This window comes from Chiloscyllium plagiosum, chromosome 6 (genome assembly GCF_004010195.1).
Source record: "Chiloscyllium plagiosum isolate BGI_BamShark_2017 chromosome 6, ASM401019v2, whole genome shotgun sequence".
NCBI classification, from domain to species: domain Eukaryota; kingdom Metazoa; phylum Chordata; class Chondrichthyes; order Orectolobiformes; family Hemiscylliidae; genus Chiloscyllium; species Chiloscyllium plagiosum.
Window position 1 is genome coordinate 884,132 of NC_057715.1, and position 13,139 is coordinate 897,270.

At 40.9% G+C, this 13,139-nt stretch overlaps 1 protein-coding gene across 1 annotated transcript in view; it reads right to left on the minus strand.

The window, feature by feature from the left end:
• Positions 1-9,644, minus strand: part of LOC122550421 (matrix metalloproteinase-20-like) — a 41,939-nt gene extending 32,295 nt beyond the window's left edge. The window contains exons 1-2 of the mRNA XM_043691130.1: positions 9,507-9,644; positions 3,117-3,262 (exon numbers count right to left, since the gene is read on the minus strand). Coding sequence (XP_043547065.1) covers positions 3,117-3,262; positions 9,507-9,611 — 251 coding nt within the window. The 5' untranslated portion in view covers positions 9,612-9,644. The remainder of the gene's footprint in view (positions 1-3,116; positions 3,263-9,506) is intronic.
• Between the last annotated feature and the right edge of the window lie 3,495 nt (positions 9,645-13,139).

A 13,139-nucleotide genomic window follows, 5' to 3' on the forward strand; every position in this document is an offset into this window, starting at 1 on the left:
GAGCCTACCATTGGGAACCTTTCAAATGCCTCGCTAAAATCCATGTACACCACATCCACTCTCTACCTTCGTCAATGTGCTTTGTCATCACCCTCAAAGCTTTCAATAAGGTTTGTGAGGCATGACCTGCCCATCACAAAGCCATGCTGACTATCTCTAATCAAACTGTTTCTCAAAATCCTCTCCAATAATTTGCGCACCAGTGACAAAAGATTGACTAGTCCATAGTTCCCAGGATTATCCCTATTCCCTTTCTTGAACAAAGGAATAACATTTGCCACCCTCCAATCATCTGGTACTACTCCAGTGGACAGTGAGAATGCAAAGACCATCGCCAAAGGAGCAGCAATCTCTTTCCTCACTTCCTGTAGTAATCTTGGGTATATCCCATCTGGCCCAGGGGATTTATCTATCCTTATGTTTTTCAAACTTTTCAGAACATTCTTCTTCCTAACATCAAACTGTTAGAGCGTATCAGTCTGTTTCATGCTGTCCTCATTCACAATCTCATTAGCCTCATCGGGTCACCCTGACCTCCTGCATTCCAGTGAAAACCAACCCAGTCTATCCATCCTTTCTTCATAGCTAAAATCCCCCATACCAGGCAACATCCTGGTAAAACTTTCCTGTACCCTCTCCAAAACATCCACACCCTTCTGGTAATGTGGTGACCAGAACTGTACACAATATTCCAAGCATGGCCTAATTAAAGTTCTATAAAGCTGCAGCATCACTTGTCTATCCTTATACTCAATGCCCCTTCTAATGAAGGCAAGCATTCTATAAGCCTTTTTTACTCCTTTATCTACCTACGCAGTCACCTTCAGTGATCTGTGAACCTGCACACCCAGATCCCTCTGCATATACTCCTGAGAGTTCTGCCATTCACTGTATAATTGCCACCCATACTTGACCTTCTAAAATACATCACCTCATATTTTTCTGGATTAAACTCTATTTGCTATTTTTCTGCCCATGCCTTCAACTGATCTATAGCCTGCGGTATCCTTTGACAATCCTCCTCACTATCCACACCTTCACCAATCTTTGTATCATCAGCAAACTTATTAATTAGATCAGTTACATTTTCCTCAAAATCATTTATGTAGATCATGAATAGCAGAGGTCCCAGCTCTGATTCCTGTGGGACACCTCTAGTCACAGCCCTCCATTCTGAAAAGCATCCTTCCACCGCTACCCTCTGTCTCCCATGACTAAATCTGTTCTTCTGTATCCATCTTGCCAGCTTAGTCTGATACCATGTGACTTCACCTTTTGTACCAGTCTGCCATGAGGGGACCTTGTCAAAGGCTTTACTGAAGTCCATGTAGAGCACATCAACTGCTTTTCCCTCATCAATCTTCATCACCTCCTCAAAACCACCATCAAGTTAATGAGGCACAACCTCCCCTCATGAAACCATGCTGTCTATCGCTAATAAGTTAATTTGCTTCTAAATACGTAGAGACCTTGTCCCTGAGAATCTTTTCCAAGAATTTCCGTACCACCGACATTAGACTCCAGAATTATTGCTGTTACTCTTCTTAAACAATGGGACAGCACTGGCTATTCTCCAGTCCTCTGGCACCTTACCTGTGGTCAGACAGGATACAAAGAGGATACAAAGATGTCTGTAAATGCTCCAGCAATTTGTGCTCTTGCCTCCTTCAATATTCTGGGAGTGTCCCATCAGGACCTGGGGACTTATTTACCTGAATTTTTTTTTAAGATGCATAACACCACTTCATTTTTAATAGCAACTTGGTTTAGAAATTCAACAGCCCATTTTTTGAGATCGTCCGCCACCAATTCCTGCTCTTAGTGAATCCCAACACATAATATTTGTTTAGGACTTCCTCTTCCACTTCTGGCTCCACACACAGATTCCCTTCTTTGTCCTTGAGTGGGCCAACCCTTTCCCTGGCTACCCTTTTGCTTTTTATATCCATATAAAAAGCCTTGGGATTCTCCTTTATCCTGTTTTCTAATGCCTTTTCATGACCCTTTTTAGCCCTCCTAATTCCTTGTTTAAGTTCTTTCTTACTTTACTTATTATACTTCAAGGACTTCATCAATTCCCATTCTCCTAGACCTTACATATGATTATTTTGTCTTTTTGACCAAGATCATAAAATCCCTGGTAGTCTAGGGTTCATATAACTTACCATACCCATCCTTAATTCTCACAAGAACATGCTGCTTCTGACCCCTCATCAAGTATTCCATCTGTGCTCTAACTCATACCTTGTATAATTTGAGCAAGGCCTCCCTATTTTTATAGTCCATTCCCTTTGAAATAAAGACCAATATTCTTAGTTTATTAGATTAGATTAGATTACATTACATTACATTACAGTGTGGAAACAGGCCCTTCGGCCCAACAAGTCCACACCGACCCGCCGAAGCGAAACCCACCCATACCCCTACATTTACCCCTTACCTAACACTACGGGCAATTTAGCATGGCCAATTCACCTGACCCTGCACATCTTTTGGACTGTGGGAGGAAACCGGAGCACCCGGAGGAAACCCACGCAGACACGGGGAGAACGTGCAAACTCCACACAGTCAGTCGCCTGAGGCGGGAATTGAACCCGGGTCTCAGGCGCTGTGAGGCAGCAGTGCTAACCACTGTGCCACTGTGCCACCGTGCCGCTCACTTTATTCTTTACTTTTCCATTGCTGTATAGTGTGGGGTTATGGAGCCAGGCTCATTCTCAGCTCAGTCTGCAGTGAGCTGTCATCTCTTTCACATTGGGTTCATCTGCCTGCCTTCGCACAATCCCCCTCAGTGCAAAATCACTTCCTGAATCTCTGGAGTGTATTTTCTAGGGTCAGCTTTGTGAAAGTAGCAAAGTCCTGTTCCTGTGCTATTGATCCAGGAACAAAACTCAGAACCATAATTTCTAGATCGCAACAATCTTGTCCAAGTGAAGTTTGTAAGCACTCAGTGTCACATGCTGTACTCAGCTGTACGCTAGAGCACTGAGCAGAACAGCTTGAGTCTACATAATTAATAAGCTACATCCTTTGTGCTTGATGTCCATCCATTTCAGACTAACTACTAACAGATGTTAATGAATGAACAGAGCATATCATATAAGCAAGGTCCATACCTGTAAGTGAGATCTGTCTTGCCAAAAGTAGGCATATTAGGAAAAAAGCCAAAATTATATGAATCGATCACTCCACATCGAGGTACCCCGTCTTGACCTGCTGTTCCTTGAACTATGTTTTGACTTATTTTAAGTTTCCATGGTACCTAGAAGTAAGAAATGGATTTATTTTCATGTGATACCATTTCATTCCCATGTTTTTATTGTCATTTTATTATTACTTGCAATTATTGGCTGAGGCCTGAATGTTGTTGCCTTGCTACATAGGGACATGATCTGGATTAACATTTGAACAGTTGCAAAATCTTGCTACCAATTTTAATTCTGAACTCACTTAGAAAAGCGAACACTGAGGTTAAATTACCCACCCCTGCAACCTGACTACTAGAGGTTTACATCCTGGCCTCAGTTAATTTTTGGAAATCTGCTGCTCAAATTCAGTAAGACCGTAGAACTAAGTGCGTAGGAGCAGACATTGGCCATTCAGTCTGTTGAGTCTGTTGTGCCATTCCATTAAATCATAAGTAATCTGATAAACCTCAGCTCCATTTTCCTGCCTTTTCCTTATATCCCACAATTCCCTTTCTGATTAACAATCTACCTCAGCCTTGAATGACCCAACCTCAGAGGGCAATGGTCTGAATGGCGTCCTCCCGTACTTTAAGACTTTTATGATTCTGTAAAGATTTCCACAGATTCACCACCCACGCAGGGATAAAGTTTCTCCTTCTCTCTGTCCTAACCGGGTGTTTGGGATGGGCTGAAGGGCTAACATTGATGATATTTGATAGGTGTATGAGCTTGAATGATTCTGGTCATCATTCCTGTGCATGCCGAAGATGGCTTGTTTTCTGTATTTGCTTTTCTGTACTTGCTGTTGTTACACTGTATAAGAAAGAGAGTTTCATTCAAATCACTGGACTTCACATCAGACCCAGAGAGTGAACGGTGCCAAGAATAACGCTCAGCCTCCAGACCAGCATCAATCAAGGAACCTCTGACGTGCAAGAGGGCCTGAGCCTCATTGCTTTCATTTCTTCCTTTTCCATTTTTATTACTTAATAGATGCTCATATTTCAGTTTGCTTTTCCTTTTTTTATTGCTACTTAATAAACATTTGTATTTATGCAAATTGCTATTGTTGAGTCTTCACTTAACTACATTTAACTGAATCTGAAAAAAGTCATTTTGATACATCTGTAATCTCTGGACTGCCTCAAATACCATCTTCCCTCAGAGAAGGCATACCAAATCTGTTTACAGTATTCCAGTTTTTTTTGAATATTTCATACTTTCTTTGAAAAAAATAGAGCCCTCTGAGATATTGTTTACTCACTCAAGTGAGATCCAGTTGGTGATATTCTTGACTGGGTGGCACGGTGGCTCAGCAGTCAGCACTGCTGCGTCCCAGTGCCAGGGACCCAGGTTCGTTTCCAGTCTCAGCCAACTGTCTGTGTATAGTTTGCACATTCTCCCCTTGTCTACATGAGTTTCGTCCAGGTAGTCCGGTTTCCTCCCACAATCCAAAGATGTGCAGGTTAGGTTGATAAATTGCATATAACGTTCAGGGATGTGTAGGTTAGGTGTATTGGTCAGGGGGTACTTGTAGAGTAATAGGGTAAGGGAATGGGTTTGGGTGGGTTGCTCTTCGGGGTCGGTGTGGACTTGTTGGGCTGAAGGGCCTGTTTTGGGAATCTAATTTAATCAAATGTTCCAGGTTGAAGTTCCACTCCAGGACTAAAACACAAAAATCAATGTTAACGCTGCAGTGCATTAGTGAGGGACTGCTGCACCATCAAGGCACGGTCTTCCAGATGAAACTTACATTAAAGGCCCCAGCTGCTTATTACAACAAAAATGTTCTGCAGGGTTTCTGGCAACCTCTGGGAACGTGCTGAAAGAATTCCTAGTGTTAAATAAGTGTTTGGGACCTGTCTCAAGATTGTCATGATTGTGAACGGAGAAGTGAACCCAGTCCACAAGGAATTCAAGACAGTAGTTGTACATTTTCACCTCTGGTTGCACTTCTCGGTGCAAGATTTCACTGCGGTCACTGCCATGGCTGGCAAATAGAGTCATTTAGAGGTCAAAATGACACAGTTGAAGTTTGAATTTAAAACGTGAATGAGTCCTTTCTCTACCTGAAGCAGACTACTGGAAGCCTAGTAGTTAAAATAGTTAAAGGATTACCCAGGATATTTAAATGACATGTACACTTCACTTCCCATGGCAGGAAGGATAAAATTCAAAACTATCAGTGTTAACATGTTCAATGTAATTAGAGTTTCCTTTGGAGAGCAATTGGAACAATTATTTCCAAAAGTATATTCATTTTACTCTGCATTTATCCTCTGCAGACAAACAGCTAAACTAGTTGTGTTCAGTGTTTAAAAAGTATTTAAACTGTATTCTGTTCCGACCTAGAAATAAAGAAGGCATTCTAACGAATAGTGAATTTAAATGCATTGCCTGTAACACCAGTTACAGGAAGTTAATGACAACATGAACAAAACATTGTTGCTTTCATTTCCCTTTCCCCTTCCGCATCATAATTGGAAGAATTTACCCAGTACAAATTCAACAGATAAGTGATCTGAAAAATCGTAGTATCGCAAACTTATCACCCAACAGGATTTCTGGCTTTATGAAAATTACAAGTTATTATAAATAATAATAACTTTTAATTCCTCCATAAATATTAATAAAATAATGCTAAGGAATTACTTTTGTTCTTTAACAGTAACCAATATGACAGAAACTGGGAAGATTCCAGCCCAGATGTTAGCAACAGTAGAGAGACTCTCAATGGTAGAAGATTCAGAAATTCAGAAGACCCAGAAATTCCGAAGATCTGCCCTCAATCCCAGTATTCTGCATTTTGGCTGGGATGGTGGTGGAGTCAGATTGTGTTTTGTACACTTTACAGAGTCAGTTGGCTATTTAAACCATGAGATTTCTTCACTGCATGAGGATTATGATTTCTTTGTATTGATGAAGCCAGAATGTGGATATTATGAACAGATCAGAGCATTGTGAGTTTGTTTGGACAGTCAGTTCCCACTTTGGAGAGGTAAGTATTCCAGTGGATAGGAGCCTGCAAAAATGTTTTACAGGTGGGGATGGTGACTGTCGGGTTTTCTACGGGAGCACCCTTTGGGGAGTGTCCTTTGCAGGCTGGGATTCAGGAATGCTTTGAAATTGGTAAGAGTATATTTACATTGCCTGAAGTGAACCTAAATCATTGAATTATTGGCTGTTGAAGAACTGTCAAAAACAGTGGATTTTTTTTTAAAATGCTAGATATTTCAGTGGGACCTGTTGATAAAAAGTAATTGTTGGACTTATGCAGCAGGACTGATTTCCTGAGAATTTTCATAGTGGGGCACCTGTCAGGTGTGAAGTTTGATAACAGAATGCAGAGCATTTAGAAAATAGAAATATTTGTTTTATCAATGATTATTGGAAAGAATTTCAAGAGATTCGATCTGCTTTTTTAAATGAATTATTGTGTTTTATTATCATAATGACTTCAACAATAGACACACACTGTTTTAAAGTCAGCATGGTTACTGAGCTATGTCCATGGCTGATACTTGGTCAATTGACGTGAAATGGGAAAAGAAAAATGGTGGGTGTGTGGAAATCAGAGGTTGACTGCACTACCCCTTCATGTCCTATTCCCCCACCAAATTAATTTAAATCCCTATCAACTGCACTTGTAAGCTTCCCTGCAAGAATGTTAGCCTCCTTCCAGTTCAGGTGCAGCCAATCAGACTCATGTAGGTCCCACCTTCTCCAGAAACAAAGCCAGGAATCTAGAGCCCTTCTTCCTGCTCCAATTCTTGATTCATATGTTCTTAAGGTATAGGAGTAGAATTAGGCCATTCAGCCCATCGGGTCTGCTCCACCATTCGATCATGGCTGATATGCTCCCCACTCCCAATTTCCTGCCATTTTCCCATATCCCTTCAACCCAATGCCAATTAAAAATCTGTTTCACTCCTCATTAAATTTATTCACTGTCCCAGTATCTACTGCACTACGGAGTAGCAAATGCCACCGACTCACAACCCTTTGGGAGAAGTAGTCTCTCCTCAACTCGGTTTGAAATTTGCTGTCCCTTATCCGAAGACAATGGCCTCTCATCCCAGAATGCTCTACAAGAGGAAGCATCCACTCCATGCCTATTTTATCTACACCTTTCATTATCTTGAATCCCTCAAATCCCCTCATTCTTCTAAATTCCAGAGAGTGTAGGCATAAACATTTCCAGAGAGTATCAGCCTTCTGCCACATACTTAGCAGTTCTATCCAGTTCTATTCGTATACTCACTAGTATGTCATAGTGGGAGTAATCCAGAGATTATAACTTTTATGGTCTTGCTTTTTAATGCTAGCTCTCTAAATTCTCATCCTTCTTTCTCCCTATGTCCTGGATATACAGAGATCTGGGTGGGACAGGGCAGTTGTGTTCCAGAAGAAAAACTCACTTGAAACTGGTAGAAATTTCATATTTGTGTTTAGCTGCCATTGAGCCAGTCACTTAGAGTCATAGAGATTTACAGCACAGAAACAGACCCTTTAATCCAAATTGTCCACGGTGACCAGATATCCCAACCCAATCTAGAGTCACCTGCCAGCACCTGGCCCATATCCCTCCAAACCCTTCCTATTCATATACCCATCCAGATGCCTCTTAAATGTTGCAATTGTGCCAGCCTCCACCACTTCCTCTGGCAGCTCATTCCATACACACACCATCCTTTGTGTGAAAATGTTGCCCCTTAGGTCTCTTTTATATCTTTCCCCTCTCACCCCAAACCTATGCCCTATAATTCTGGACTCCCCAACCCCAGGGAAAAGACTTTGTCTATTTACCCTATCCCTTCCCCTCATAACTTTGTGAACCTTTATAAGGTCACCCCTTAGCCTCAGATGCTCCAGGGAAAACAGCCCCAGCCTGTTCAGCCTCTCCCTGTAGCTCAAATCCACCAACCCTGGCAACGTCCTTGTAAATCTTTTCCGAACCCTTTCAAGTCTCACAACATCTTTCTGGTAGAAAGGAGACCAGAATTGCATGCAATATTCCAACAGTGGCCTAACCAATGTCCTGTACAGCTGCAACATGACCTCCCAACTCTTGTACTCAATACTCTGACCAATAAAGGAAAGCATACCAAACGCCTTCTTCACTATCCTATCTACCTGCGACTCCACTTTCATGGAGCTACGAACCTACACTCCAAGGTCTCTTTGTTCAGCAACTCTCCCTAGGACCTCACCATTAAGTGTATAAGTCCTGCTAAGATTTGCTTTCCCAAAATGCAGTACCTCGCATTTATCTAAATTAAACTCCATCAGCCACTTCTCAGCCCATTGGCCCATCTGGTCAAGATCCTGCTGTAATCTGAATTGAGAGTAAATAATTAAAGTAAAAATAAATCTTCAATTGTAAATAATTGTTGTGATTTTGTGTTCTTTAATCCCATTAATTTTACATTTTGGAGGGCTTTCTCTACTATCTTAATAAAAGTTCAAAACTGAGCTATTGACTTTTCCTCATCACAATCCTTGTGGCTGAGATACCTCAATTTTCATCAAGCACAATTTATCAATGAAGCTTAATATTCATCTTAACACCAAAAGGCATTATTTAAGATGTGCCTATCAGAGAATCAATAACAGTACAACAACAAACATGACACAAATGGTTGGTTAGTCTGTCTGAGCTGGAACGAATGGTCTACCAGACAGCTATCACAAACAACCATTTCCAAATACAATCAGAATGCTACACAGGACCAAAACGCAGACCAAACTGATGACTAACTGAGATTCACCATTTTCTATTGGCCCCATTAACTGGCAAACTACCATTTGAACTCCTCTGGTTAAATCGCCTGGTTCCCATTGTGCCTCTACTCCTGAGATTAAAAGTATCATAGAGAATGGGGTCAATCTATGGGCAACCTCAAGACATTTCACCCAAATTTCCAACAGTAGGATCTGTGTCAAAGGGATCCAAGAAGTGCTCTGGGCTATCTAACTGTGTAACGTGCAATGGGCATATGATCCCAAACCAAGAATTTCTTGCTGAGAAACTTGATTTTCTTTGGAAGAACAGCTACATTAAGCACTTTATGCAATGGTGGATAGCTCGAATTCCCCAATCTTAACCAAAGCTGCAGCATGGTTCAATTCTGACTAAACTCCAGATTTATCAGGTCAACAGTTCATAACTTTTCATGTTTCTACCAGCAATGTTTAATTAAAAACATTAAAACATGAACAAAAATAAAACAAAACAGGAATCACTTGATACCCTCACATATATAAAATAAAGAATAACATTAGAGATGCACAAAGTCACAACTTGATGCTTGAACATACCTGATTGTATTGTTGGGATGACTGCATTTGTGTTCCTACACTTGCAGCTGAAGAAATGGCTAACAAGCCCAGTGCAACAGTAAGGAGAAAGTACATTGTCTTCATTTTGGTTGTTTACTGTGTTGTAAACAGCCTCAAGATAAAAGGCACAATACATTGTCTATCTTTATATACAGCCAGAATATTAATCAACACCATGACTCAGAAGAAAAATTCATACCTTAGAGTAATTATTACTGAGACAGTGCAGAAGTATTTTGTTTCATAGTGATTATGTTGCCACATAACATAATTTCAACAATTTCCTTCTTGTTTAAGAAAGAAAATGGAAAAGCATAAAACCCTTGAAAGTAAATGATATTTGTGTGATCAACCATTAGATAAGCAGTCGGATAAGATAGAATGTGTGTAGTATTTTACAATCCGGCATTTATCAGCTCTGTTACTTACCTCTAAGCCAATACCAACACATTGTTTTCAGTAGGTTGTATGAGGTTTGCCAGAGTTTATTCTTTCTGATATAGAATAAATCACCCAAAACAGACAGCCAAAGAATTCCTTAAAAAAGGAAGAGAGATGAACAGAAGTAGAAAATATGAGGCTAAACTTCCAGAGCGTAGGCTTTAACCTGCAGAGGGTGTGGTGGAGCAATGAAAATCAGGAATGTGCAAGAGGAAGAATTGAAGGAATGCAGTGATCTCGGTGACTTGGAGCACTGAGGTAGGGTACAGCAACAGGGAGATTGAGAGTGTGTTGATTTCGGAACCAGGGTATTTCAGTGGGTAAATAGGGCTCAGTATTAACTAGAATAATGTCAACAAAAATGTTTGCATGAGCATAAGTTTATGAAAGCTGTAAGGTGAGAAACTGGCCATGAAAACTATGGAATATTTCACTCTAAAAGTGGCGAAGGCATGGATGACGGTTTCCATAGCAGGACATGAGGCAGGGTTCAGATGAGCTGAAATGAAAGAATAGTTTTGGTGATGAAGAGATTCTGGGATTGTCAGCTCTGCTCAGGACCAGATACAACAACCTGAGAGTGGCCACGGAGAGTTGGGATTTTCGTACAAAACTAAATATAGACTCAGATACACAAACACCAATAGCCATCTGATGACTTAAATACCTTTCAGAAACAAACCACAGGGAACTGAATTTGGGCAATTGTCTGTTCTATAAGGTATACATTGCTGGAACTATGAATTTTCTAGCATTTGAGTATACCAGCAGGCAATGAGACATTCACACATTACTTGATCTTAAAATCATTCCATAAGAATTGAAGTTACTGTAAAATACTAGGAAGAAAAGAACTGTGAGGAATTGTCTGTTTTCCACACAAACATTTGGATCATAAAAAGCCCAATGACTCTACATATTATGGCTGCAGAGAATGTAGATTTTCACCTATTAAAATTATTTGAGTAAATTTATGAACTTTTATTCTTGTCCATGAAGAACACACTCAAGGAATACATTGCTCTATTTCCCACACAACAACTTAACATATATTCATGTTATTAGCTACTATCTAACAATATACAAACACAAGGTAACAAAAACAGAACTAATTGAAAATTAAATTTAAAATTAAAAGTTATCATTGAGGAACAATGAAAGGTGAACTAATTGTCTGAATGTAACAGAAATGAATAAGATGTCAATTTTGGAGAGTTTTAGGAGGGTTTCTCCCATGAGGCTTAGCAAATGTTCTCATTATGTTCCAAAATTTGTCTCATGGCCTACACACTTTTGGCACCCTGCCAACTATATCCTCCCACTTTCTACAGCATTGGCTGCTGCGGGACCTCCTGGGGTCACTGACAGTAGGGTCACATTTGGAGCCAGACCAGCCACCTGGTCCAGTGCTGGCTGTCCATAACGGTTCCACATGCTTCCTTTCCCTTCCTTCACAGCAATGTCAGACCAAGAGGAATTGGTGTCCTTCTTTGCCGATGGAGACCAAGGTGTATGTGGTTTGTGCACAAAGATATTGGTGCCTGGGGTCCAAGATGGAGGACAACTTGCTGAACTGGAGTTGGCATGTTACTGCTCTGACTTTTTTGTTGGAAATAGTTTTAGCAGGTGAAGGATGGAAAACTATGTATCAATGAGTCAAGACATTAAAAATGATGTGGGGTCAATGCATGCCATTTTCATGACTTCCAATTTCTCATAATTGGTGTGTGCAAGAAAAGTTTCTGAATCAGTATGTGGATGTACCTACTAGATAAGGTGCAAAGTTTGACCTACTCTTAGGAAATAAGGCAGGGCAAGGGACTGAGGTGTCATTGGGGGTGCATTTTGGGGCCAGCGACCATACAGGGGAAACTCGATTATCCGAACGAGATGGGCGGGCACTATTTCATTCGGATAATCGATTATTTGGTGAATTGCTTAAATGCCTTTCTTCTGGGACTCTGAGTTTTTGAAGTCTACTCCCTGTTCAGGAGACTGCAGTAGCACACAGTGCGTGAGACCCCATCCCTAACACCGCCCTGCCCCCGCCCCCCTCCAACACAGAGGCAGCCATACCTTACAGCAACAACAAGACTGCTGCTGCTACTGCCTTTGTGGGGTAAGTCTCCAAATAGCACACACAGCCACAGACAACTTTTTACTGCAACTTTTTGACAGGTTCCACGTTTACCCTGTACAGGACAATGTTGGAGAGATTATCTGGGGAAGTGGGGTTTAGGGTACACCCCTGTGTAGAACTCCAGGGAAAGTGTGGGGAAGGAGAGAGGGTGGGAGGTCAGTCATTTGGAGACAGTGCCTGTTAATCAGTGTAAACAAAAGACGCGATCACTGTTGGAAACCCGTCTTTGATGTAACATTTCTATCGGGGCCATGAGATCTTGTTCAGATAATCCGATTTTCGAATCATTGATATTTGGATAATCGGGGTTCCTCTGTAATTCTAATAGATTTAAATTAGAGATGGAAAATGATAGACCGGATCTAAACATTGAAGTTTTAAATCGGAGGAAGGCCAATTTTGATGATATTAGGCAAGAATTTTCAAAAGTTGATTGCAGATGGATTTCACAAATAAAGGGATGGCTGGAAAATAGAAGCCTTCAGAATCAAGAGAACAAGAATCCAGAGAAAGTATATTCCTGTTAGGGTCAAAGGGAAGGCAAGTAGGTGTAGGAAATGCTGGATGACTCGAGAAGTTGAGGTTTTGGTCAAGAAAAAGAAGAAATCATATGTCAAGTATAGACAAGAAAGATCGAGTGACTACTTAGAAGAGTATAAAGGCAGCAGGAGTAAACTTAAGAGGGAAATCAAGACGGCACAAAGGGGACATGAGATTGCCTTGGCAAAAAGGGCTAAGGAAAGTCCAAAGGTATTTAATATATACATTGAGGACAAAAGGGTAACTAGGGAGAGAATAGGGTCCCTCAAAGATCAGCAAGGCGGCCTATGTGTGGAACCACAGATGTTGAGTATTTTGCATCAGTGTTTACTGTGGAGAAGGACATGAAAAATATAGAATGAGAGGAAATAAATGGTGCCATTTTGAAAAATGTCCACAGTACAGAGGAGGAAGTGCTGGATGCCTTGAAACACATAAAAGTGGATAAATCCCCAGGACCTGATCAAGTGTTCCCTAGAACTCTGTAGGAA